Below are 24,514 nucleotides of genomic sequence, written 5' to 3'. Positions count from 1 at the left end.
GAAACAGGGTCTCTTAAGCCAGTGAGGCTGGCTTCGAACCTGCGCGATCCTCCTGTCTCTGCCTCCCAAGCCCGGGGATGACAAGCGTGCGCCACCACGCCCGGCCACTTCAGAGTATTTTTAAATGAGTGAATGACTAAAGCTATTATCCTCAGAGATTTCAGTGGCGAGTGGAGAAGCGGCTGCAGGAGCTGGTCCCGCAGGCCACGTTCTTTTCAAGATCTCTGGGATGTCACTGAAGGCATCTTTAGGGCAGTGGGTGTGGTCTGCACTGAAGTCAGAGATAAGGCTAAACATGGAATGCATCCAGCTTGACCCTTCAGGAGTCCCTTACTTTGCACATACAGTTCAGGACATGAAGATTTATCTGTGACTGCTTTTTTTATGTGTTGGAACTTTCTTCCATTGACTAGCAGATTAGAAAGGGGATCTTGAGACATAGCCTCTCTACTCACTGAGGTGAAGGGCAGAGACTGCAAAATGCTACGTGTGCAGAACCGTGACCGACTCCACTACGTAGATGCCCTCACTCGCCTCTCCTGGGGCCACGTGCCGTACTGGCCGCGGTCGATCTCCCTGTGTGGCCAAAGGGTTCCTGGAGGTACCTCAAATCCTTTCAAAGGCCCTTCAAAGTCAAAACTATTTTCATAATTGTACCGAGATGTGATTTGTCCTTTTAGTTCATTCTCTCAAGAATGTATTTTTCTAAGGTTATACACTAAATCCATAATTATCTAAAAAGGTTATTAAAATATTTTTCCCTGTTGGGTGTGGCAGTGCATGCTTGTAATCCCAGCACTTAGGAGGATCACAGGCTCATGGCCAGCCTCTGATCCTTAGTAAGGCCCTCCGTAACTTAGTGAGACCCTGTTTCAAAATAAAGAACAAAGCCAGGTGTGGTGGCGCACGCTTGTAATCCCCGCACTTGGGAGGCTGAGACAGGAGGGTTGCACAGGTTCGAAGCCAGCCTCAGCTACTTAGTGAGGCTTTCAGCAACTTAGTGAGAACTTGTTTCCAAATAAAATATAAAATAGGTCTGGAACTATACCCTGGAGGTAGAAAGCCTCTGGGTTCCACCCCAAGTACCACCAAAAAAAGAAAGAAAGAAAGAAAGAAAGAAAGAGAAAGAAAGAAAGAAAGAAAGAAAGAAAGAAAGAAAGAAAGAATAAAAAGAGGGCTGGGTGTGTAGCTTGGAGGTAGAATGCCCCTGGGTTCAATCCCTGGGACTGCAAAAAATAAATTAAGTAAAATAAAAATAAATAAATATAAAATGAATAATAAAAAATAAAATAAATAAATAGATAAAATAGGGGCTTAGAGTGTATCTCAGAGGTAGAACATCTCTGGATTCAATCCCTAGACACACACACACACACACACACACACACACACACACACACACACGCACAAAATATGCTTCCCTGCCGGGCATGGTAATACACGCTTGTAATCCCAGTACTTGAGAGGCTGAGACAGAGGATTGCAGGTTCAAGACCAACCTCAGCAACTTAGTGAGGATCTCAGCAACTTAGTGAGACACGATTTTCAATTAATAAAATAAAATAGAGCTAGAGGTGTAACTCAGAGATAGAATACCCCTGGGTTCCATCCCCAGAACCAAAAAAGCAAACAAAAAATATTATTTGTATTAACAAGCATTAGGGTATTTATTTATTTATGATACTGAGAGACGGAGCTAGAAGGCTTAGCTTAGTTTTGGATAATTTAACAAGATATCTAGAAAATAAAATAAAGACTGGGGGCTGGAGTGTGACTTGGTGGTAGAGTGCTTGTCTAGCACAGATAGGGCCTTGGGTACCATCCCCAGAATTTCTCTCTCATACATACAAAATAAATCAATTAATTTACAATACCATCTGTGTAGATAGATAACAAGTGTGTGGGTATTTTGCTGCTTGGAAACTGAAGTGGATTGAGTGCATCTAATTGGAAACTCTTAGCAGATTAGAGTGGCTATATAATAAAAAGGCTAGCCGTTCGGTTAAAGCTCTGCATTTTATTATCCAGGGACAGTCGTAAAGAACACTTACGATAAAGGAAACTTTCATTTCATCGCCCTTTCTTATCAAAATGATTTAGCATGACCTCAAACTGTAAATGTTTTATTTGCCTCTTTCATTCCCCCGTGTGACAGCTGAGGGAAAGTCCTCTCTGGCTGCCCTTTTGAAAGTGGGTTTTGGGATTGAGGTAAGGAGAGTTTAACTGCTGTGGGAGGGGGCCGGAGGGGTGTCGCTTCGCTCGAGTTTGCACTGCTGCTGAGAAGGTCCTGTGAGTCCCTTTTGTAAAATCTTACTCATTTATCTAAGAGTTTATGTGATCTAGAAATTCATTTTGAGGTTCTGTCTTTGTTCAGTGAAGGAGTGTAGGCAGACGTTAGTAAAATTTCTTGTCTCCCCAGAATAAAGGGAATTTTAGGGAATTGTGAATTATTTAGTTGACATTACATTTTTTTATTTTTGGTGGTACTGGGGTTCCTGGAAGCCCTTCTACCTCCGGGCTACACTCCCAGACCTATTTTTATATTTTTATTTTGGAAACAGGGTCTCCTAAGCCAGCGCGCACGGCTGGCTTCGAACCTGCGCGATCCTCCTGTCTCTGCCTCCCAAGCGCGGGGATTACAAGCGTGCGCCACCACGCCCAGCTTGACATTACAGTTTTAGAGTTGGCCCTCGCACAACAAAGGATTACTCCCAGCTCACATTTTACTACCAAAAAAAAAAAAAAAAAAAAAAAAAAGAGAGAGAAGAACCTGGAAGTTTATTTTATTCTGTGTTATTTTTCTGAGTACTGCCTGCTGCTTTCTAGAAACAATAGTGGAAAATCCACCTTCCTCCTGGTCATGTTGGCGGACCAGGCCTTAGTTAATTATTTTGGCTTGGATACTATCTTTCTGAGATTGTTTTCTCTTTCTCTCTTTCTTTCTTTCTTTCTTTCTTTCTTTCTTTCTTTCTTTCTTTCTTTTTTTTTTTTTTTGGTGGTACTTGGGTTCCTGGAAGCCCTTCTACCTCCGGGCTGCACTCCCAGACCTATTTTTACATTTTTCTTTGGAAACAGGGTCTCCTAAGCCAGAGCACGCTGCTGGCTTCTAACCTGCGTGATCCTCCTGTCTCTGCCTCCCAAGCGCGGGGATTACAAGCGTGCGCCACCACGCCAGGCCAACCCGGAACCCTTTTAAAGAACAAGATAAAAAATAAAACAAGGCTTAGGGCATGGCCTAAAGGTAGATGCCCCCTGGGTTTTTTCCTTAGAAATACAAACTTATTTACTTATTTATTTATTTATTTTGGTGGTACTGGGGTGGAATCCAGAGGTTTTCAACCCTCGGGGGGCTATACTCTTAGACCTATTTTACATTTTATTTGGAAACAGGGTCTCACTAAGTTGCTGAGAGCCTCACTAAGTAGCTGAGGCTGGCTTCGAACCTGCGCGATCCTCCTGTCTCAGCCTCCCAAGCGCAGGGATTACAAGCGTGCGCCACCACGCCCGGCTGAGATTGTTTTCTAACTATCACTGCAGGAGTCGGTCAAAACCCAAGGTCCTGAGCTGATTTCCAGGAGAATGGAACGGCTCCGTGCCGGCCGACAGTCTCCCTTGAGCCTACAGATTGTTCTTGCGTCCCAAAGTTCACTAGCTCGGGCTTTGGTGTGAAGGAGATCTCGCTTCAGGACAAGAGCTGTGTAGAGGAAATATCAAATGTCACTCTGTTGTCTGAAAATATTACTGCTTCATTTGAGCCATCCTGGTGCTTGCCTGCAGGTTGCAGGTTCCAAGATGGACAGATAACGCCCTCTTCTCACACAGATGACAGCAAGGATAGAACCCAGACTGCAGAATGAGTGCGATAAACATCCATTTTATGATATGTGTCCAGAGCGAGGGGGCCTCCGGATGGGAGTGAGTCAGCCTGGCATGGCAGCACATGCCTGTAATCCCTGCACCGAGGAGGCTGAGACAGGAGGATCGCAGGCTTGGGATCAGCGTCTGCAACTTAGCAAGACTCAGCAAACTAGTAAAACCCTGTTTCAAAAACCTAACAATAAAAAGGGCTGGAAGTGTACCTCAGAAGTAGAATGCCCCTGGGTTCAGTCCCCAGCCACACACACACACACACACACACACACACACACACACACACACACACACACACACATATACATACACGAAATAAGCCATGGATTCACTGGAGAAGTATTTATTAGATGTTATTTCTTAAGGTACAAAAACCAAGAACATGTTTTAAGAAAACATCCGTTACCTTGTCTCCTTTTACCCCACCCCCCCAGCTTTGTGGATATTAAAACAAATAATCGCCGGGCATGGTGGCGCACGCTTGTGATCCCAGGATTTGGGAGGCTGAGACAGGAGGATCGGGGTTCGCAGCCAGCCTCAGCTACTTAGTGAGGCCCTTTGAAACTCAGTGAGACCCTGTTTCAAAATAAAAAAAAAAAATAGGGTTGGGGGTGTAGCTTGAAGGTAGAATGCCCCTGGGCTCCATCCCCAGTACCACAAACAAAAAGAAAAACAGATAATCATTTTTTTGAAAATAAGAAATGCCTCTAAGATATGCCTTCTCAGAGATTTTCCTGACAGTCTGTGACCTTGGAACCCTGGAAACTTCTAGAGTAGAAGTCAGGGACTGGGGGTGTAGCTCAATGGGAGAGCACTTGCTTAGCACGCGTGATGCCCTGAGTTCAATCCCCAGCACCAATACCACCAAGAATAAACAGATGCTGTCAGTCAGGAAAGGGGTTACGTACAGCTGCTGTGGGACAAATGGTCTGGGGAGGATTCTTTGCCATTCCTCACCCTCATCTGAGGCTCAAAATGGCATGGAAAATATGATTGTGCTTCTGGGTAAAGAAAACTGAGGGCGAGGATACTTCTCCTCCTCCTCCTCCTCCTCCTCCTCCTCCTCCTCCTCCTCCTCCTCCTCCTCCTTCTCTCCCCCTGTTCCTCCTCCTTTTATTTCTGGGGATTGAACCCAGGGGCTTTCTATCGCCAAACTATACCACTAGCCTTGTTTTTTTAATTTTAAAATTAGAAGCAGGGTCTTGCTAAGTTGCTGAGGCTGGCTTCAACCCTGTAATCCTCCTCTCTCAGCCTCCCAAGTACTAGGATTACAAATGTGCACTACCGTGTACCGTGTTTTTCTTCTTTGCTTTCCCCTCCCTCAAGAAACAACAATTAAAATCAAAACAAAACAAAACAAAACAAAAACAAGCTGGGCACAGTGGCAAATGCCTATAATTCAAGTACTTGGGAGGTTGAGACGGGAGGATTGAAGGTTTGAGGCAAGCCTCAACAATGTAGTGAGACCCGCATCAATTTAGGGAGACCCTCTTAGAAGAAATAAAATAGGGTCAACTATGGCGGCATATGCCTGCGATCCCAGTACTTGGGAGGCTGAGACAGGAGGATCAAAGTTGTTGGGTTTTTTTTTTTTTTTTTTTTTTTTTGGTGGTGGTACTTGGAATGGAACCCAGGGGCCTTCTACCTCCGGGCTACACTCTCAGACGTATTTTATATTTTATTTGAAAACAGGGTCTCTTAATCCATCTGAAGCTGGCTTTGAACCGGCGGGATTCTCCTGTGTAAGCCTCCCAAGCACCGGGATTACAAGTGTGCACCACCACGCCCGGCCACGATCAAAGTTTTGAGGACAGCCTCATCAGTGTTGTAGCAAGACTCTCAAAAAACTAGAATACCCTGTTTCAAAATAAAACATAAAATATGGCCGGGGTATAGCTTGGCGGTAGAATGCCTTTGAGTTAAATCCTCATTAGCACAAAAAATAAATAAAAATAAAAATGATAAGATAGGGCTGGGAGTGAAGCTCAGAGGTAGAATGTGTCTAGGTTCAATTCATAGTACAAAAAGCCAAACAAACAATCCCACAAAGAAAAACCAGCCCGTCTATGGAGACTGCCACAGGCAGAGATGGCAAAGTCCGCACTGTCAGCACCACTGCGTCAACGACCTGCTGCTCCAGCAGCAGAAGCCACCGCGCTGGGTGTCTGAATGAGAGCCACAAACATCTGTGTCTCTGAACACAGTCAGGAAAGGGGCTCTGTATAGCTGCCTTGGGACGAACGGTGGGGCCTTGCCAAAGTGTGTAGGAGAGAACACTGAAAAGGACACTGTTGAGCCAGCCTGGTAGCACGAGTTTGTAATCCCAGTACTTGAGAGGCTGAGGCAGGAGGATCCGGGTTCGCGGCCAGCCTCAGCTACTTAGTGAAGCCCTCTGCAACTTAGTGAGACCCTGTTTCAAAATAAGGAATAAAAATTTGGGCTGAGGGTATAGCTCAGAAGTAGAATGCCCCTGGGTTCACTCCCCAGCCCCCCCCCCCCACACACACACACAAGCAAAAGAAAAGCAAAGAAAGAAAAGGAAAGGACGTGGTGGTGCACACTTGTAATCCTAGCCTTCGGGAGGCTGAGACAGGAGGGTCACGGTTCGAGGACAGCCTCAGCTACTTAGGCCGTTTGCAACGCAGTGAGACCCGGTTTCAAAATAAAGAATAAAAAATAGGGCTGAGGTGTAGCTTGAAGTTAGAATGTCCTTGGGTTCCATCCCCAGTACCGAAAAGAAAAAGAAAAAGAAAAAGACACAGTCGCTGTTATGTGGGAGAGGGAAGCCCATAAGGTTCTGAAGTGAGACTTTGTTAAAACATTTGCAAATGAACTCTGTTTTTCTCTTGTTTTTTTTTCTTTTGACTTGAGCTGGGCTCTGAGGGCTGCTGCGAGCTGTAGCCGTGTTCTTGTTAGGGTGCAGGCTTCCTGTTTACACCTGTAGTGGACAAGGGCGCCCGGAGCTCTATTTTAAGTGTTCTCTTTCTGTTGCTCATTCAACAATCATTGGGTTGGGCCCTGGGGGACAGTGGTGTCGGGCACCAGACCCAGGGGAGCTGTAGCTTAGGAAAAGTGGCCTGCACAGGCCACCATAGTGTTCGGTGTGAGGGCCTGTGAAGGAGATTTGGAGGTCGCGAGGTATTTTTCTCTGGAAAACAATATAACAAAGTTCCCAACCAACAGTTGATTTTTACCTTTGATGTGGCTGGTAATAAACCATTTGGAGTTAAAAGTTTTTTCCTATTAGGTAAGACAAGGCTACACTTACAGGTTCATTGGGTTCTGTGGCGGATCCAATGGCCTCTGTGCCTACCCATTTGTTGTTGTTGTTGTACTGGGATTGAATCAGGGGAGTTCTACACCCCCGGCCCTTTTTATTTTTTTTATTTTGAAACAGGGTCTTGCTGAGTTGCTGAGGCTGGCTTTGAATCTTTGATTCTCCTGTCTTCCCAATACCAAGATTACAGACGTGCGCCACCATGCCCAGCTTGCCTCTAGATTTCTCATATGGATTATGGAAGAGCTTGGCTATGACTTGTATGTCCAGGAATGGAAGAGGTTTTATCAGAAGGAAGAATGAAGCCGGGCGTGGTGGCGCACGCTTGTAATCCCCGCGCTTGGGAGGCAGAGACAGGAGGATCGCACAGGTTCAAAGCCAGCCTCTGCTACTTGGTGAGGCTCTCAGCAACTTAGTGAGACCCTATTTCCAAATAAAATATAAAATAGGCCTGGGAGGATAGCCCAGAGGTAGAATGTTCCTGGGTTTCACCCCCAGTACCACCAAAATAAATAGATAAATAAATAAAATAGATAAATAAATAAATAAAATAGAAGGCAGCACAGGCTTAGCCTGTTTTGGGTTGGTTTTGGCATGTTAATGGGCATCAATGATACATGACTATACCTTGCCCACCTGGCTTCTGTGGTTATACCACTTGCTCACTTAGAGTATAAAATAATACATCTTTCTGTTCAGTCCCAGAAATCCTGGATTGAAGGAGTGTTTGACAAGAGAGAATGTAACAAAGCCATACCGAGTTCAAAAGACCCTCACAGGTACAGTTTGTCTTTTATTTTTCTTTTAAAGCAACACTACTTGGAAGTCTTTTTAAAAACTTGGTGAAAGCCAGGCGTGGTGGTGCACGCTTGTAATCCCAGCATTTGGGAGGCTGAGACAGGAGGATCGTGGTTCAAGGACAGCCTCAGCTACCTAGTGAGGCCCTTTGCAACTCAGTGAGACCCTGTTTCAAAACCAAGAATAAAAAATAGGGCTGAGGTGTAGCTCGAAGTTAGAATGCCCCTGGGTTGCATTCCCAGCCGCAAAACATATAAATGAATGAATGAGTGAATGAATGAATGAAAACATTGTGAATGTTTTTTATACCCAACTAAAGTAGCTGTGAAAATGATGACTGTTTGGGACATATTAGGATACCGTGCTCAGATTATGGGAACAGGGAGTTTTGGTTCCATGTCCCTCCCGTAGGCTTACTGTGGGTGCGGATGGTAGCAGCCCCAGCCTGGTTTGAGTTCTTGACAACCCTTTGGAAGCTCGACTGGTAGAACAAAGTTCAACAAGCCCACTAAAGATAGGGAAAGAAAGGGCTACGGAAAATTCCTCAGGGCAATCTAAGGTCCTTGAAATTAAGATCGGATATCCTTGCCCTGGGTGGGGAGATTAAAAGAGAAAAATAAGAGCAATGTTTTAATCCGGGGAGCCACTCTTCTTTCAGGTTCTCCGAGCCTTGGGCTTCGTGTTCATTAAGGTTTAGAAATCATAATTCTTGTGGAGGTTGTTGAAATCCTAGTTATTTTGGAGATGACTAGAGCACTGTTCCTTGCCTTTGTTAAACATTGACTGGTCGCACCCTCGCTGAATTGCTTAGGGTTTGTCAGTCCTGTGATTGGAAATTCTCATTGTACTTGTTTGCAGAATGTTTATAGAATGCCCGGTCACCTTGCTGTTCCCCTTCATCTTTTATGATGTCTCGTAGCAGGGATGGAGAGTGGAATGAGTTTCAGTGGGCAGTTTTGCTTCGGCAGTCGGAAAATATTCCTAATCACCTGGGGAATAGCGATAAAATGACCAAGTCTATTATTAGCCCATAGACTCAAGGAGAATATCCAGGAGGACTGGGCGTGGGGCTCCCTGGGAGAGCACAAGCTCCGCGTGTGAGGCCCTGGGTTCACGCTCCAATACAAATCAAACAGCGAGCCAGCCACCCACCCCCAAAGAATACCGATGATAACGACTGCATGACGGTCCACGAGCAGTTATATGTTATGGAGAAAAAGACAGTCTCTGTTTTTGTGGGATTGCAAAAAGTGAAAGGATGACAGACCATTCCTCCCATGCTGGCCTTTTTCTGAGATCATAGTAATATTCTCAAAACTATAGCTTTTGTATGGTTTTATTCATTATACTGGAAAGGAGAATGGTGAGTATTTCACTGTTTTCAAGCTTCAACAAAGTTTTATCTCTTTCATTGATTTTTTTTTTTTTAGCTCTTTCTTGTCGTAATGGTGATTAAATCCAAGAACATTCTACCTTCAAGCTATACCTCCAGCTTGATTTTATTTTTTGAAACAAGATCTCACTAGGTTGCGGAGTCTCTCACCCCTTGCTGAGGCTGGCCTTAAACCTGTGGTCCTCTGGCTCAGCCTCTCAAGTACTGGGATTATGGGCATGCATTACCATGCCTGGCTTTGTATTTTTCCTTCTCATTTTCAACTTGTTATTGAGGCAAAGCTTCTTGGAAAAGGTATCTCCTAAAGGCTCGGACAGGAAGAAGTAAAAGGCCTGAATATTAGCTTTTTTTTTTTTTTTTTTTTTTGGTGGTACTAGGTGTGTATGTGTGTGTGTGTGTGTGTGTGTGTGTGTGTGTGTGTGTGTGTCTAGGGATTGAACCCAGGGGCATTCTACCTCTGAGCTATATCCCCACCTTACTTTTTATTCCTTATTTTGAAACAAGGTCTCACTAAGGTACAGAGGGCCTAACTAAGTAGCTGAGGCTGGCTGTGAACTGTGATCCTCCTGTCTCTGCCTCCCAAGTACTGAAATTACAAGCGTGCACCACCACACCTGGCCTGAATATTAGTTTTTGAATAATATAGAATGACCCTCATTCTACAAACAGTTTCTATTCTTCCTTTATTTAACCAGGTTAGAGTTCTCTGTTAAAACTTCTTTACACAGAAAATATGATTATTGGCTACCCTGCTAACCCTCAAATCCAGAAAGTTCTTCTGAATCACAAAAAGAAAGATTAGCAAGGATAATTCTTGTAATCATACCAACTCCCTCCCAAATTGTTTTATACATTCAATAAAATACTCACCAAAAATCCTAAGGAGATTTTTCCTCCTGGGAACTTGACAGATATTCATATGGCTATATAAAAGTTTCTAGAAAAGTAAAACAATTTTTAGCCTTTTTTTTATGCTGGAGATTGAATTTGGGCCCTGTACATGCTAAACATGCTCCCTACCACTAACCCTAACCCTCCTGTCCAGAAAAGTAAAATGGGCCACTTGTGGTGGTGCATGACTGAAACCACCAGTACTTGGGAGGCTGAGACAGGAGGATTATAGGTTTGAGGCCAGCCTTAGCAACTTAATGAGGTTCCTCAGCAACTTAGACTGTGTTTCAAAATAAATACTAAAATAGGGCTGAGGGCTGGGCGTGGTGGCACACGCTTGTAATCCCTGCGCTTGGGAGGCTGAGACAGGAGGATCACACAGGTTCGAAGCCAGCCTCAGCTACTAGTGAGGCTCTCAGCAACTTAGTGAGACCCTGTTTCCAAGTATAAAATCGGTCTGGGAGTATAGCTCAGAGGTATAAAAGCTCCTGGGTCCCACCCGCAGGACCACTAAAATAAAATAAAATAAAATATAGGGTTGTGGGTAGAGCTTGGAGGTAGAATGCGTCTGGGTTCAACCTGCAATATAAAAAAAAAACACAAAAAAGACAAATAATTTTTAAAAAGAAGACTAAAGCACAGAGGACTTTTCCTGTCAAATATCAAGACACAATAATAATAAGCAGTTATGATGAAACAGAGTGGTAATGATAGGACCGGAAATGGGTCAATGGTAGAGTCAGGCGTGGTGGCGCACGCTGCCAATCCCAGTACCTGGCAGGCTGAGTGAGACAGGAGTGTCATGGTTCGGGGCCAGCCTCAGCTACTTAGTGAGAGCCTGTTTCAAAATAAAGAATAAAAAATTGGCTTGGGGGTGTAGCTCGGAGGTAGAATGCCTCTGGGTTCTATCACACACACACACACACACACACACACACACACACACACACACACACACACCACTGTTAATGGTAGGGTTTGATGCCTTTAGAATTGTTTTTTTTAACTTATTTTTTATTTTTATGCAGAACATATTGAAATTGGCTTACATTCAGACTGTGCTTGGTGTCCTCTTCCCCCCTTGCTTCCCCTTTCTCTCTCCCAACAATAAATGTATAGGTTAACCATGCTATATTCATATTTTTACACATATTTGAATGTAGCTCCTCCATTAATCAACCTCAGCCTTCTTCCTCTCCTACCCTTCCTTTCTAGCTTTGCTGAGGTTTCCCCTCCATTATCTGGAGTCCCTCTGGTATTCCTAATACTCCCTAGTTTGGGCATATTAGAGAAAACATATGTCCCTTCTCTTTCTGTGCGTGGCTGATCTCACTTAACATAATGTTCTCCAGGTCTTTCCATCTTCTTGTGAGTGACATGATTTTGTTCTTCTTTATAGGGAGTAGAATTCCATCGTGTGTATTTCCCATAATTTTGCAATTCATTCATCTATTGATGGAGACCTAGGTTGGTTCCATATTTTGGCTATTACTAGAATTGTGCTGCTGTGAACATGGGTATGCATACATTACTGTAGTTCTCTGATTTCAACCCCTTTGGACAAATACCCAGGAATGGTATAGCCGGATCTTATGGTGGATCCATTCCCAGTTTTCTAAGGAATCTCCACACTGATCTCCATAGTGGATAAACTAGTTTGCATTCCCACCAACAGTGTAAAAGAGTTTCTCTTTCCCCACATCCTCGCCAGCATTTGTTGTTATTTGATTTCTTTATGCTTGCCACTCTGATTGGAGTTAGATGGAATCTCAGCGTAGTTTTGATTTGCATCTCCCTAATGGCTAATGATATTGAACATCTTTTCATGTGTCTATTGGTCCTTTGTATCTCTTCTTTTGTGAAATGTCTATTCATTTCAGTTGCCCATTTCTTGATTGGGTTATTTGTTTTGCTAGTGTAGAGTCTTTTGAGCTCTTTGTATATTCTGGATATTAGCCCCCTATCAGAGAGGTGGCTGGTAAAGATCTCCCATTCTGTAGGCTTTATCTTTAGATTCTTGATGGTTTCCTTTGATGAGAAGAAACTTTTTAGTAGATTCCATCCCACTTGTTAATTCTTGCTTTAATTTCCTGTGCTTTTGAGGTCTTGTTGAGAAAGTTACTGCTGGTGCCTATATGTTGGAGTGTTGAGCCTATGCCCTCCTCTAATAACTTCACAGTCTCTGGTCTAATTTCTAAGTCTCTGATGCATCTCAAGTTGATTTCTGTGCATGGTAAGAGGTAGGATTTAGATCCATCTTTCTACAAATGGATAGCCAGTTCTCTCAGCACCATTTGTTGAAAAGGCTGTCTTTTCTCCAGTGTATGAGTTTGGCCCCTTTGTCAAAGGTCAATTGACTGTAGGTGTGTGGATTTGTTTCTGTATCTTCTATTCTGTTCCACTGGTCAGTCTGCCTATTGTTGTGCCAATACCATGCTGTTTTTACTACTATTGCTCTGTAGTATAATTTGCAGTCAGGATTGTGATGCCTCCTGCCTGGTTCTTATTGCTGAGAATTGCTTTGGCTATTCTGGGTCTTTTCTTTCTCCATATAAAATGCATGCCTGATTTTTCTAGATCTATGAAGAATGTCATTAGTATTTTAATAGGAATTGCATTGAATCTATAGATTACTTTTGGCAGAATGGCCATTTTTTTTTTTTTTTTTTTGGTGATGGTACTGGGGTTTCTGGAAGCCCTTCTACCTCCAGGCTACACTCCCAGACCTATTTTTACATTTTTTAAATTTGGAAACAGGGTCTCCTAAGCCAGTGCGCACAGCTTTGAACCTGCGCGATCCTCCTGTCTCTGCTTCCCAAGTGCAGGGATTACAAGTGTGCGCCACCAGGCCGGTTAGAATGGCTAGTTTGATATTTATTCTGCCTATCCATGAGCACGGGAGATCTTTCCATATTCCAAGGTCTTCTTTAATTTCTTTCTTTAATGTTTTATAGTTTTCATTTTAGAGGTCTTTTACATCTTTTTTAGGTTTATTCTTAGGAATTTTATTGGTTTTGAGGTTATAGTGAATGGAATTTTTTTCTTTTTTTTTGTAAGTTTATTTTATTTTTTTTTAATTTTTAATTTATTATTATTATTATTAATTATTATTATTATTATTATTATTATTGGTGCAATGTATTCATACATCATAATGGTATAAAGAAAATACTTTTGTAGACATACATGCACACATCACCCAGTTAGCCCCTACCCGATCCCCACCCCGTTCCCTCTTCATCCCTCCTTCTCATGCTTGGCTTAGTGGTTGATATCTAGTTTTATAGCAATTTATCCAATATTAACAATGATAATCTCACAAAACAGTTTCATTTGTCTGATACCAAGCTTTTGATGACTAAAAGATAACAGTTCAATATTTCTTTTTGCTTTCTTTCTTACCAGAGAATATTTTTTTCTTTTCTTTTTTTTTTTTTAGGTGAAGCTATCATACATTTATTTATTTATTTTTCAAAAAAAAATTTATCCTGATATAGAATATGGACTCTAGATACCCAAAACAATCTTGAAGAAGAACAAAGCTAGAAGATGTATATTTTCTGATTTCAAACCATATAAAGCTACAATAATTGAAACAGTGTAGTACTGTTCTAGAGGCAGATATATAAACCATTGGAGTTAAATAAAAGCCTAGAGATACATTCTTCCATATATTGTCAAGTTATTTTTGACAAGGTTTCCACGAACATTTGGTGGAGGAAATAATAATCTTTTAACTAAATATTGTTGAAAAATAATAATTACATGAAAAATAATAAAATTGGACCCTTACCTAATCCCATATACAAATATTAACTCAAAATAGATAAAAGACCTAAGTATAAATCTTAATAATATAAACTTTTAGAAGAAAATCTGGGTCATAAAACCTCACAACATTGAAATTGGCAGTGATTTCTTGGGTATGATTTCAATGGCACAGGAAACAAAAGGGTAAATAAACTCCCTAAAAATAAAAAAATATTGTATATCCAAAGACAATGTAAACAGAGTTAAAAGTTACTGATAGAATGGGATAAAATATTTCCAAATGCTATATCTGAAGATATATTAATATTCCAACTAGAAATCCTAAAAATTAGCAACAATAAAAGCAAACAATACAATTTAGAGATAGGTAAAAGACTAACATAAATAATGAATCTCCACAGATAACCAATCTTAGTTGTGTGTTGGATGGAAAATCTTGTTTCTCTGGTTCTGGTCTATGTTACCTATTTCTTCTTTGTAGTTAATCTCTTTGAGTATTTTCTCTAGCGCTGGTTTTGAAGACATAAATTCCTTCAGTTTCTGTTTGTCATGGAAGCTTCTTATTTCCCCATCTAATTTGATAGAAAGTTTTGCTGGGTAGGAAATTTTTGGCTGGAAGTTGTTTTCTTTCAGAGTTTGGAATATGTTACTCCAAGCCCTTCTGGCTCTCATGACTTGGTTTGGGAAGTCTGGAGTGATTCTAATTGGTTTGCCTCTGAATGTCACTTGGCCCTTTGCTTTTGTTGCCTTTAAGATTCTCTGCTTGGCTTCCACATTGGTCATTTTGAGAATTATGTGGCGTGGGGATCCTCTTCTCTGATCCTGTCTAAAGGGAGTTCTATAAGCTTCCTGGACCTGTGTATCGACCTCTTGCTCTATGTTTGGAAAATTTTCTGCTATTACTTCCTTGAAGATATTGTTGATCCCTTTGGTTTCACCTTCTTTTCCCTCCTCTATTCCAATTATTCTTAGGTTAGCTCTCTTAAAATGGGCCCATATTTCTTCAATGTCAGATTCCTGCTGTCGGATTTTTTTTTCTAAATTAGAAACTATGCATTCATTTTTGGAGTGATCATCATCTAGGAGTGAGATTCTATTCTCCATGTGGTCTAATCGGTTGGTTGTACTTTGAATTGAGGCCTTTACTTCATTAATTGCATCCTTTATCTCTTTTTGGCTCTCTCTGAATTCTTTTCGAAGCACCTCTATTATTTCTACAGTTATTTTCCTGATTTGATCTTCTATAAATCTCTGAATTTCTGTTTTATCAGGTTCTGATGTTGTGGGGTTGTGGGCATTCATTGCTCCATTGTTATTCCTCTTTCCCATGATTTCGGAAGTTTGTGCCTTCTCTGGTTTCTTCCCTGGGTCACTACGACTTCACTTAAGGTGCTGTGGATCTCGAGTCTATGGTATCTCAGTTCCCACTACTCCTTTACTGGGTTGTATCGCAGAGCCTCAGACCCTGGGAGTCAATCGAGGCTGCTTTAGACCATGGGGGGGGGTGCCAGGTTGGGCGTTCTCCTATGGTGTAATATCTCTGCCACCACCACTCCCCCACTGGGTCAAGTCCCTGGGAGTACAGTACTGGGATTTCTCCTCTAGGGGCCCCAATTTGACTCACTGTTGAGTGTGCAGATGGAGCTGTCCTGGACTCAGTGAATTCGTTGCTGCTGCTGCCAGTAGCAATATGGCGCCGCTGCTGCGCCCTCGGCCATGAGGCTGGCGTATTTCTTTTCTGTATTTGAACTCCACTCTGAGTCCCTGCAGAGTGCGTTGAGCCCAGCCCCTGGGAGCTTTAGATGCTCTCTGCGCTGAGAAATCTGCCGAATCCCGCCTGGCTGTTCCGCGGCGGCTCACCTCGGCTCGCTGTCTGCCGCTCCCCTCTGGAGCTTGGTGGGCTGTTGAGTGAATTGGTCCGGTGCCGTCCGGTGAACTCGCCGCTGACACCAGCAGTAAGGTGCTGCTGCCGCGTCCTCAGGCGTGAGGCCGGCGTATCTCCTCTCTGGTTTCTAAGCTCCGTTATGAGTTCCCTTCCTCTCTGGAGCCTGGTGCTGCAAGACAAAATGGCGCCCGCCGCTTCATGCTGCGGCTCTGGCTGCAGCACTGCGGTCTGGTTTCTGGTGTCTTGTTTTTCCAGCCCTCTTTTTCTCTGTCCCTTAAAATTACATTTTTTGTTTCTCTGCTGATGGTGTTTTCTGGCTGTGAAAGGCGCTGATTTTGTGGTTATAGAGATTGGTTGTTACCGGGGCTCGTAAGCCCCGTTTTGCTCCGTCGCCATCTTCCCGGAAGTTCTGGAATTATTTTCTTTATTTCTTTTGTTGTGGATTCATTGTTGGCATAAAGAAAAGCAACTGATTTCTTTAGATTGATTTTATATCCTGCAGCTTTGCTGAATTGGTTAATCAGCTCCAGAAGTTTTTTGATTGAGTTCTTTGGGTCTTCTAGATAAAAGATCATGTCATCTGCAAATAAGGATAGTTTTAATTCCTCTCTTCCTATTTGAATTCCTTTGATTTCCTTACTGTGGCAAGAATCTTGAGGACTATATTGAAAAGGAGTGGTGATAGTGAGCACCCTTGTCTTGTTCCTGATTTTAGAGGAAATTCTTGCAGTTTTTCCCCATTCAGTCTGATGTTGGCTTTGGGTTTATTTGTTTTATGTTTTCTTTCTCCATTCTCTAGATTATGTATGTATGTGTGTATGTTCATGTATATATGTATGTATTTTGTGGTGCTAAGGATTGAACCCAGGGCCGCCTTGTGCATGCTAGGCAAATGCTTTACCATTGAGCTACATTCCTGTCCTGGGATTTTGTCATTTTATAGTTTAGTAATACGAGCTCCTAATATTAAATGTATGTAATGTACTAGGTGTTGCTTTACAAATATGTGCCTTGTGTACGTAGCACTGTATGTGATCCATAACTTGCAAGTACTGTGTGTAGATACCCAGCTCAGATAATCCTTTTAATCACCTTATGGGGCAGATGTTATTTCCAGACGTGAAAACAGGGAATTAGGGGAGTCACTAAATCAACAAGATCTCAACTTAGTACTTGGTTTCAAACCCCTTGTTCTATTAATTATATCATTGTTGTTGCTGTGGAATTGTATATAGGAAATGACATAGGGAAAATATATGGCATATGAAGACTCAGCACCTCTTGTTTTCCAGACCATCAAAAAAAAAATAGATATTTACTATATAAGCATTAGATATGTTTCCAAATATACCCCTAAATTAACAGTAGTCTTATTTCTTTAATTCAGATGTACTCCAGGCTGCCAAGTCTGCCAGAATTTAATCAGGTAAGATTAAATTCTCACATGTGCTGGGCAGATGCTTTGTCAGTGAGCTGAACCTCCAACCGCATCCCTATTAACTTTAAGGCACTGTGTTTAAAACTGTCTGGACAGTTCCCCCACATCCTGGATAAACTCAATGCAAGATGTATACTATTTACTGTTTTTTTTTTCTTTAGGTACTGGAACTTGAACTTTAGGTAGCATTCTACCTCCAAAATATACTCCCAGCCCTATTTTATTTTGAAACAGGTTCTAAGTTATGGAGCCCCTGGCTAATTTGCTGGGCCTGGCCTTAAACCTGTGGTCCTCCTGTCTCATCCTCCCAACTGGGATTACAGGTGTGTACCACCATGCTCAGCCTGATATTTACCTTTTGAAGGGATGTTTTACAAGAGATATTTTTGGTGGAGAGTGATTATTTAATATCACAGGTTATGTGAGTTACTGAAGCATGTCAGTGGCCCAGGACCCGCAATAAGAGTTTCTGCCAAATGAAGCCCTTGTAAATCATTAACATTTCATGTTTATAGCACATTGTATTTGGGTAAAATAAAGATGCTTCTTGCACATGCAGTGCTGTATTTCCTCCCCGGCTTGAGGAGATTGTGTTCTTTAGTCACTTGGTATCTTTTGCGTTTATGAACAGGGCAGGAAGAAATCGGGGGTGTGTATAATTTCACTTATATTTTGGCTTATTTATTTATTTATTTATTTTTGGTGGTACTGGGGTTCCTGGAAGCCCTTCTACCTCCGGGCTACACTCCCAGACCTATTTTTACATTTTCATTTGGAAACAGGGTCTCCTAAGCCAGCGCGCACGGCTGGCTTCGAACCTGCGCGATCCTCCTGTCTCCGCCTCCCAAGCGCGGGGATTACAAGCGTGCGCCACCACGCCCGGCTTGGCTAATTTTATATGTGGATTGACATTTGTCTCCATCAACTTTCTCACTTCTGTCATCCAAAGAAACTCCCACTACACACAATGGAAAGGAAGGAAAATTAATTTGCTCACAGTTCTGGAGACTTTAGAGGTTCAGTCCATGTTAGGCCAGTTCTGCAGAGTTCAGGGCCTGGTGGCAGGAAGAAGAGAGAGGGAGAGCCCAGGCTCTGCTCTCACATGATGGAAGCTGGAAGCCAGAGAGGCCGAGCAGGGGGAGGAGGAACCATATAATTCCCATTGACACCCCCCCAGAGGCCCTCCTTAGTGACCCAGCCTCAATTCCAACCTTGTTACCTTGTTTCCCTGAGGGCTCAGGGGACATTCTAAGCCCAAGTCATTACAGCATCCATAGACGCTGCAACAAATATGTAAATGTGCTCCTATTGGGGTGAATGCTGAACAGACTTTTGCTGTTGATGGAGTGGTATTCACACATTTTATTGTGTATATTTTTAAGATTTTTAAGGTGTCTATTTCAGCAATATATCCATGTTTATTTATGAATTATATAAATGTATTATGGTACCAATATAATACATGTATGTATGTATGTATGTATGTATGTATTTAGTGGAACTGGGGATGGAATCCAGAGGTATTCTACCTCCCAGGTATATTCCCAGCCCTATTTTTAAATTTTTTATTTGGAAACAAGGTTTCACTAAGTTGCAGAGGGCTTTACTAAGTAGCTGAGGCTGGCTGTAAACCTGTAATCTTCCTGTCTCAGCCTCCCAAGTACTGGGATTACAAGCATGTGCTACCACGTCCGGCTCTATTTATTTACTTTTATTTTTAAATTATTTTGTGGTACTGGAGAATTAACCTAGGGGCATTCTACTTCTGAGCTACATCCAGGCTCTATTTTCTTTTTTCTTTTGAAGCAGGGTCTCGCTAGATCGCAGAGGGCTTCACTAAGTTGCTGAGATTGCCCTTGAACCTGTGATCTTCCTGTCTCTGCCTCCCATGTACTGGGATTACAGGCATGAGCCACCATACCTGGCTTAGTTTATGCTTTTTTTTTTTTTTTTGTGGTACTGGGGATGGTACCAAGGGGAATTCTACTTCTGAGCTACACCCCCAGATGTACACCCCGGACCTATTTTCTTCTTTATTTGGAAACAGGGTCTCATTAAGTTGTGGAGGGCCTCACAATTTGCTGAGGCTGGCTGCTGCAAGCCTGTGATCCTCCTGTCTTAGCCTCTCAAGTAGTAGGATTATAAGTGTGTGCCACCATGCATGGGTTAGTATATGCATTTTAAAACAAATTAGAAAGCTATAAAGGGAAGAGATGAACAATATTAGCATAGTTTAGTAATAATAGCAAAAGCTCTTGTTCTCCCCAAATACTATTATATGAGAGGAGATAAGAGTCAGGTACAGAGATGCACACCTGTAGTCCCACACCTGGGAGTCTGAGGCAGGAGGTGTAGGGCCAGCCTGGGAAATATAGCAAGTGAGAAACACCTCTTGAATAAAAGATAGAGATAGACAACTGAATTGTGTATTTATTATTTTCCATCATGTAGCAAATAGATTTTTTTTTTTGGTGGTACTGGGGATGGAACCCAGGGGCTTTCTACCTTCAGGCTATACTCCCAGATCTATTTTTTAAATTTTATTTGGAAACAGGGTCTCACTAAGTTGCTGAGAGCCTCACTAAGTAGCTGAGGCTGGCTTCGAACCTTCGCGATCCTCCTGTCTCAGCCTCCCAAGCGCGGGGATTACAAGCGTGCGCCACCACGCCCGGCTAATAGACAGCTTTTATGAGGAGTGAGAGGAGAAGTATTGGTTCTATTGTTTCCTTACTTTCATGCGATTATATTATCTTCATTTTGTAGTTTGATTTTCAGTTGCTTGTTCATTTTGTGAGGACTGCTTCAGTTAAATAAGATGATTTCATATCTAAGTTCACTTAATAGTCATATAGAAATCATAATATGTTGATATACTTGAATTCATGAGGACAGTGTAGTCAACACTTCTCAAAGTCTGGTGTCAAAATCAAGTGTACTCTGGTCATGGTGGTGCATGCTTATAATCACAGTACTCGGGAGGCTGAGACAGAAGGATTTCAGGCTTGAGGACAGCTTCCGCAAATAGTGAGACTCTCAACAACCTAGTGAGACCTTGTTTCAGAACAAAAAATTAAAAAGGTCTAGGGGTGCAGCTCAGAGGTAGAAGATCCAAGCTGGGCATGGTGGCACTTGTAATCCCAGTACTTGGGATGCTGAGACAGGAGGATCTGGGTTCACAGCCAGTGTAAGATACTTAGTGAGGCCCTCCACAACTTAGTGAGACCCTGTTTCAAAAAAAGAATTAAGAATAGGGCTAGAGGTATGGCTTGGAGGTAGAATGCCCCTGGGTTCCATCCCAGCATCACACACACACAAAAAGAAGATCCAATGTCATGAACCTAACATGAATTTTAATGTTGTTTTAAGTATTATTAAAATGTCTCCTCTACCTTACTCTGTATAAGTGTGGAAACAGACATCAGCGTTCTGAAGCCCTTTGTCTTCCTGTGTGTAGGTGTTGCTGTGGCCGATTGATTCAGGAGCATCATGGGATTGATTATGCCTGGACCCTCTCGGCAGCCCAGGGTAATGAAAACGAACAGTGGTCTGTTGAAAAGCACACGGTGAAAAGCCCTACGGACACCTTCGGCACTATTAACTTCCAAGATGGAGGGCACACCTACCACTCCAAGGTTTGTTAATAACCCAACTCGTTTTGCTGGTTCTGAACAGAGGATAATCTGCAAATGTGCTCTAAGTGCAGATAATCAGATGATCTGGCATCACTGCAAAAGGAGTCATGTTACTTATCTACTCGCCAAATGTGGCCTGGCCCTCTCTTCCCTTAAAGTGTGAGAAGCATCGCATCCTTCCCGGGTTGTTGCGTCCAGTTCTTTATTTGAGTGACCTCTCTCTTTCAGCAAGCTTGTACTCTCTACAGAAAAGAAGGGCTCACTGGCCTCGAGACAGACGCCAAAGGACTGGCTTTGTGTTAAGGAGCACAGTGAAGTTACTACACAGGAGTGGACTGTAGTCAGCTCTCTGTTACTGTAACGGATACCCCAAGATGATCTGCTTATGTAGTCGGCTCTCTGTTACTGTAACAGATACCCCAAGATGATCTGCTTATAAAGCAAAGAGGTTTATTTTGGTTCACAGTTTTGGAGCTTTCAGTTCAAGATCAGTTTGACCATGTTGTTTTGTGCCTGTGGAGAGGCAACACATCATGGTGGGGGGTCATGATGGAACAAGCCATTCACCTCGTTGCCAGGTATGGAAAAGAGAGAGGAAGACTCTAGCCTCCCCAAATCCGCTTTGAGGATGTGTAGCCACTGCTCTAAAATTTCTCCCTAGGTCCCAGCTTCTAAAGGCTCTACCACCTCCTGATGGGGCAAGGGTTGGGGACTAAGCCTTTAACACACGGGCTTTTGGGGACATTAAGAATCCAAACACAGCACAGGCTTCAGCTGAAATGCGATCACACCAGTGACCAGGAACTTGTCGCTGTACCACTTGCCTAAGTTCTCCCGAGGACTTCCCAGGAAGCATATGGAGGGATACCTCTTTGCATCCACTGAATGGTGATACTTGGGCTTTACAGGCTCGTTTTCCTTCTGTACCTAACATGGCAATTCTGTATTTGCAGAGAACAGAATTTGCATAGTGTATCAGTGTTCTGACACTGTGCCAAAATACCTGAGAAAATGAGCTCGAAAGGAGGGAAGGTTTTTTTGGGTGCTGGCTTCAGTCCATGGTCACTTGGCGCTGTTGCCTTGGGCCTGTGGCTGCACAGTACATCATGGCGGGAGTGTGTGGTAGAGGAGGCTGCAGCCTCGTGGAGGCTGGGAGGCAGAGGGAGAGACAGGAGGAGGCTGGGTTCTCAATGTCCCCAGGGGCCCGCTCCCCATGACGTACTTCCTTCCTCTAGGCCCCGCCTCCTGAAGGTCCCACCACCTCCCAAGAGCACCGCAGGCTTGAGACGTGGCCCCCGGGGCACATCCCAACCACAGCACACTGTCAACGCGCGGCTGCCCTCAGGTGCCTTCTCTGGAGGGTGTTGATCTGCTGCTCTGTCAGGAGCTACCTCAGGAAAGCTTAGGTCCCATGAGCCCTGGTTGGATTTGAACCCAAAAGCTCATAATACAGTTCTACAAAGGAGTCTCCGTTTCCAGTCAGTCAGTTCTCTTGCACTTGACTTTCTGTGTTGATGTTTTCTTTAGCTGACAGAAATCTGCCCTCTTTTCTGTCTTCACTCCTTTTCAAAAGCTGATTTTTATGGAACCCTGTGTGACATTTCCCCCTAAGGATTTCCCTTCATCCTCTTGCTTTTATGTTTATTCTTTTTTTTTCTTTTCTTTTCTGGGAATCCAACCCAGAAAAATTCTACCTCTGACCTACATCCCCAGCCCTTTTTATTTTTTGTTTTGAAATCTGGTCTCACTAGGTTAGCATGCGTCTGGTTGCATTGCCAAGGCTGTCTTTGGACCTGAGATCTTCTTGTCTCAGCCTCCAAGTACTGGGATGACAGGCATGTGTACCAAAGCCAGGCTGCAGTTACGTTTATTCTTAATCACTCTTTTACCCATTCAACAAATAATTATTGGGTGCCCATACTTGCTATGGCCCAAAGAGAATATATCCCATGTTTTAACGTTGCTTACCATCTAGTGAGGGAAGTAGAAATAAGTATACAATGACCACAGACAGGGCGGATGCAGGTTTTGAGGGAATGAAAAGGGCAGCCCCGCACAGTTCACCACAGCCAAAGGATGGAGCCAGCCAAGATGCCCATCAGCAGATGAGTGGATTACAAAACTGTGGGATATGTGCACAATGGAATTTTACTCAGTCATTAAAAATAAAAACACACAATTGCAGCATTACCAGGGAAATGGTAAGGAATCGGATGCTTTCCCTAATATGTGAAAGCTAAGGTGAAAGGGGTCATAGGAGGAACTCCAGGTGAAAAAGGAGATCCCGTAGAAGAGCAAATAAGGAATGTAACTGTGGGGATGGGGTGGGGGGGGAGAGGGAAACTCTTTAAAGTGTAGGATGTGCTTATTCCTGTCATAGTCGACCACTAAGCCAAGCATGAGAGGGAGGGGGGTGGGGACTGGGAGGGGCTGGCTGGGTAGTGTGTGTATTTATGTCTACGTAAGTTTTTTGCTTCATTATGATATATGAATACAATGCACCAATAAAAAACTTAAAAAAAAAGCCTGCCCCCTTCGATGTTAGGGGGACCTTATGTGACAAGAAAGCCACGTGAAAGGAGGGACAGCTAAGCTGTGATCTGAAAGGCGGGTAAGGTATCCTACGGGGCAGAGGGGTAGCTTGTGAAAAGTAAGGGAGGACATTTAGGAAGCTAATATACGGCTAGACCAACCTGGTGACCAGGGTGTGTTATGCTCAGCATTAGGTTCCTGTTATAACCGATGCACCTGAATGCATTTTTCTTGGCTGTCTCAGAAGAGAGGAGGTTATTTAGGTCCAGAGCCACACTCGGGGTGCACGCTGAGCGCGAGGAAGGCTCGAGAGAGCTGGCTGTCGTTTCCCTTCCCGCATGGCCCCCACCTCTTCCCACGAAGCGCCTCTGCTGCCGGGCTCCGCAGGAGTCTGGGGAGAGGGCTCCACTCAAGGAGGCAGTGAACAACGTAGTCTTCAGTGGGCCTCTGGGAGACGAGGGTCCGGTGCTGATAATTTACTTCGTACCTTGAGATTCATCCCCAACCTTTTATTTTTTTTAATTAATTAAAATTTTTTTTTTTTTTTTTTTTTTTTGCGGGTCTGGGGATGGAACCCAGGGGCATTAGACCTCCGAGCTATACCCCCTGCCCTATTTTTTATTCTTTATTTTGAAACCGGGTCTCACTGAGTTGCAGAGGGCCTCACTAAGTAGCTGAGGCTGTCCGCGAACCGCGATCCTCCGTTCTCAGCCTCCCGAATGCTGGGATCACAAGCGTGCGCCACCACGCCCGGCCTCCCCAAACCTTAAGGAGCAGCATCTTCTAGGACTGAGGATGTAAGTTGAGGGAGAGGCTCAACTTGAGAAAGAGCTGGGCAGAAAGGTGAGCTATGCCAGAGCCAGCTCCTTTGCCCTTGTTTATTAAGTGGGACAAAATAAACCATTTCGTAGGGGTCAACTTGTAATTTTTCCTACTATTTTATTTATTTATTGCTGCTGGGGATTACACTCAGGCGTATTCTACCTCTAAGCTACACCCTGGGCCCTTTTTATTTTTTATTTTTGAA

At 43.3% G+C, this 24,514-nt stretch overlaps 1 protein-coding gene across 1 annotated transcript in view; it reads left to right on the top strand.

The window, feature by feature from the left end:
- Nucleotides 1–480: 480 nt before the first annotated feature.
- Nucleotides 481–24,514, top strand: part of TRPM6 (transient receptor potential cation channel subfamily M member 6) — a gene marked incomplete at both ends in the record, with an annotated part of 139,822 nt that continues 115,788 nt past the window's right edge. The window contains 6 exons of the mRNA XM_080708997.1: nucleotides 481–601; nucleotides 2,156–2,208; nucleotides 3,645–3,777; nucleotides 7,818–7,926; nucleotides 17,273–17,311; nucleotides 20,778–20,955. Of these exons, the coding sequence (XP_080565123.1) occupies nucleotides 481–601; nucleotides 2,156–2,208; nucleotides 3,645–3,777; nucleotides 7,818–7,926; nucleotides 17,273–17,311; nucleotides 20,778–20,955 (633 nt within the window). The remainder of the gene's footprint in view (nucleotides 602–2,155; nucleotides 2,209–3,644; nucleotides 3,778–7,817; nucleotides 7,927–17,272; nucleotides 17,312–20,777; nucleotides 20,956–24,514) is intronic.

This window comes from Muscardinus avellanarius (genome assembly GCF_963383645.1).
Source record: "Muscardinus avellanarius genome assembly, chromosome: 13".
Classification (NCBI taxonomy): Eukaryota; Metazoa; Chordata; class Mammalia; order Rodentia; family Gliridae; genus Muscardinus; species Muscardinus avellanarius.
The sequence above is the reverse complement of the archived record's forward strand: the minus strand, read 5'-3'. Positions and strand labels throughout refer to the sequence as shown.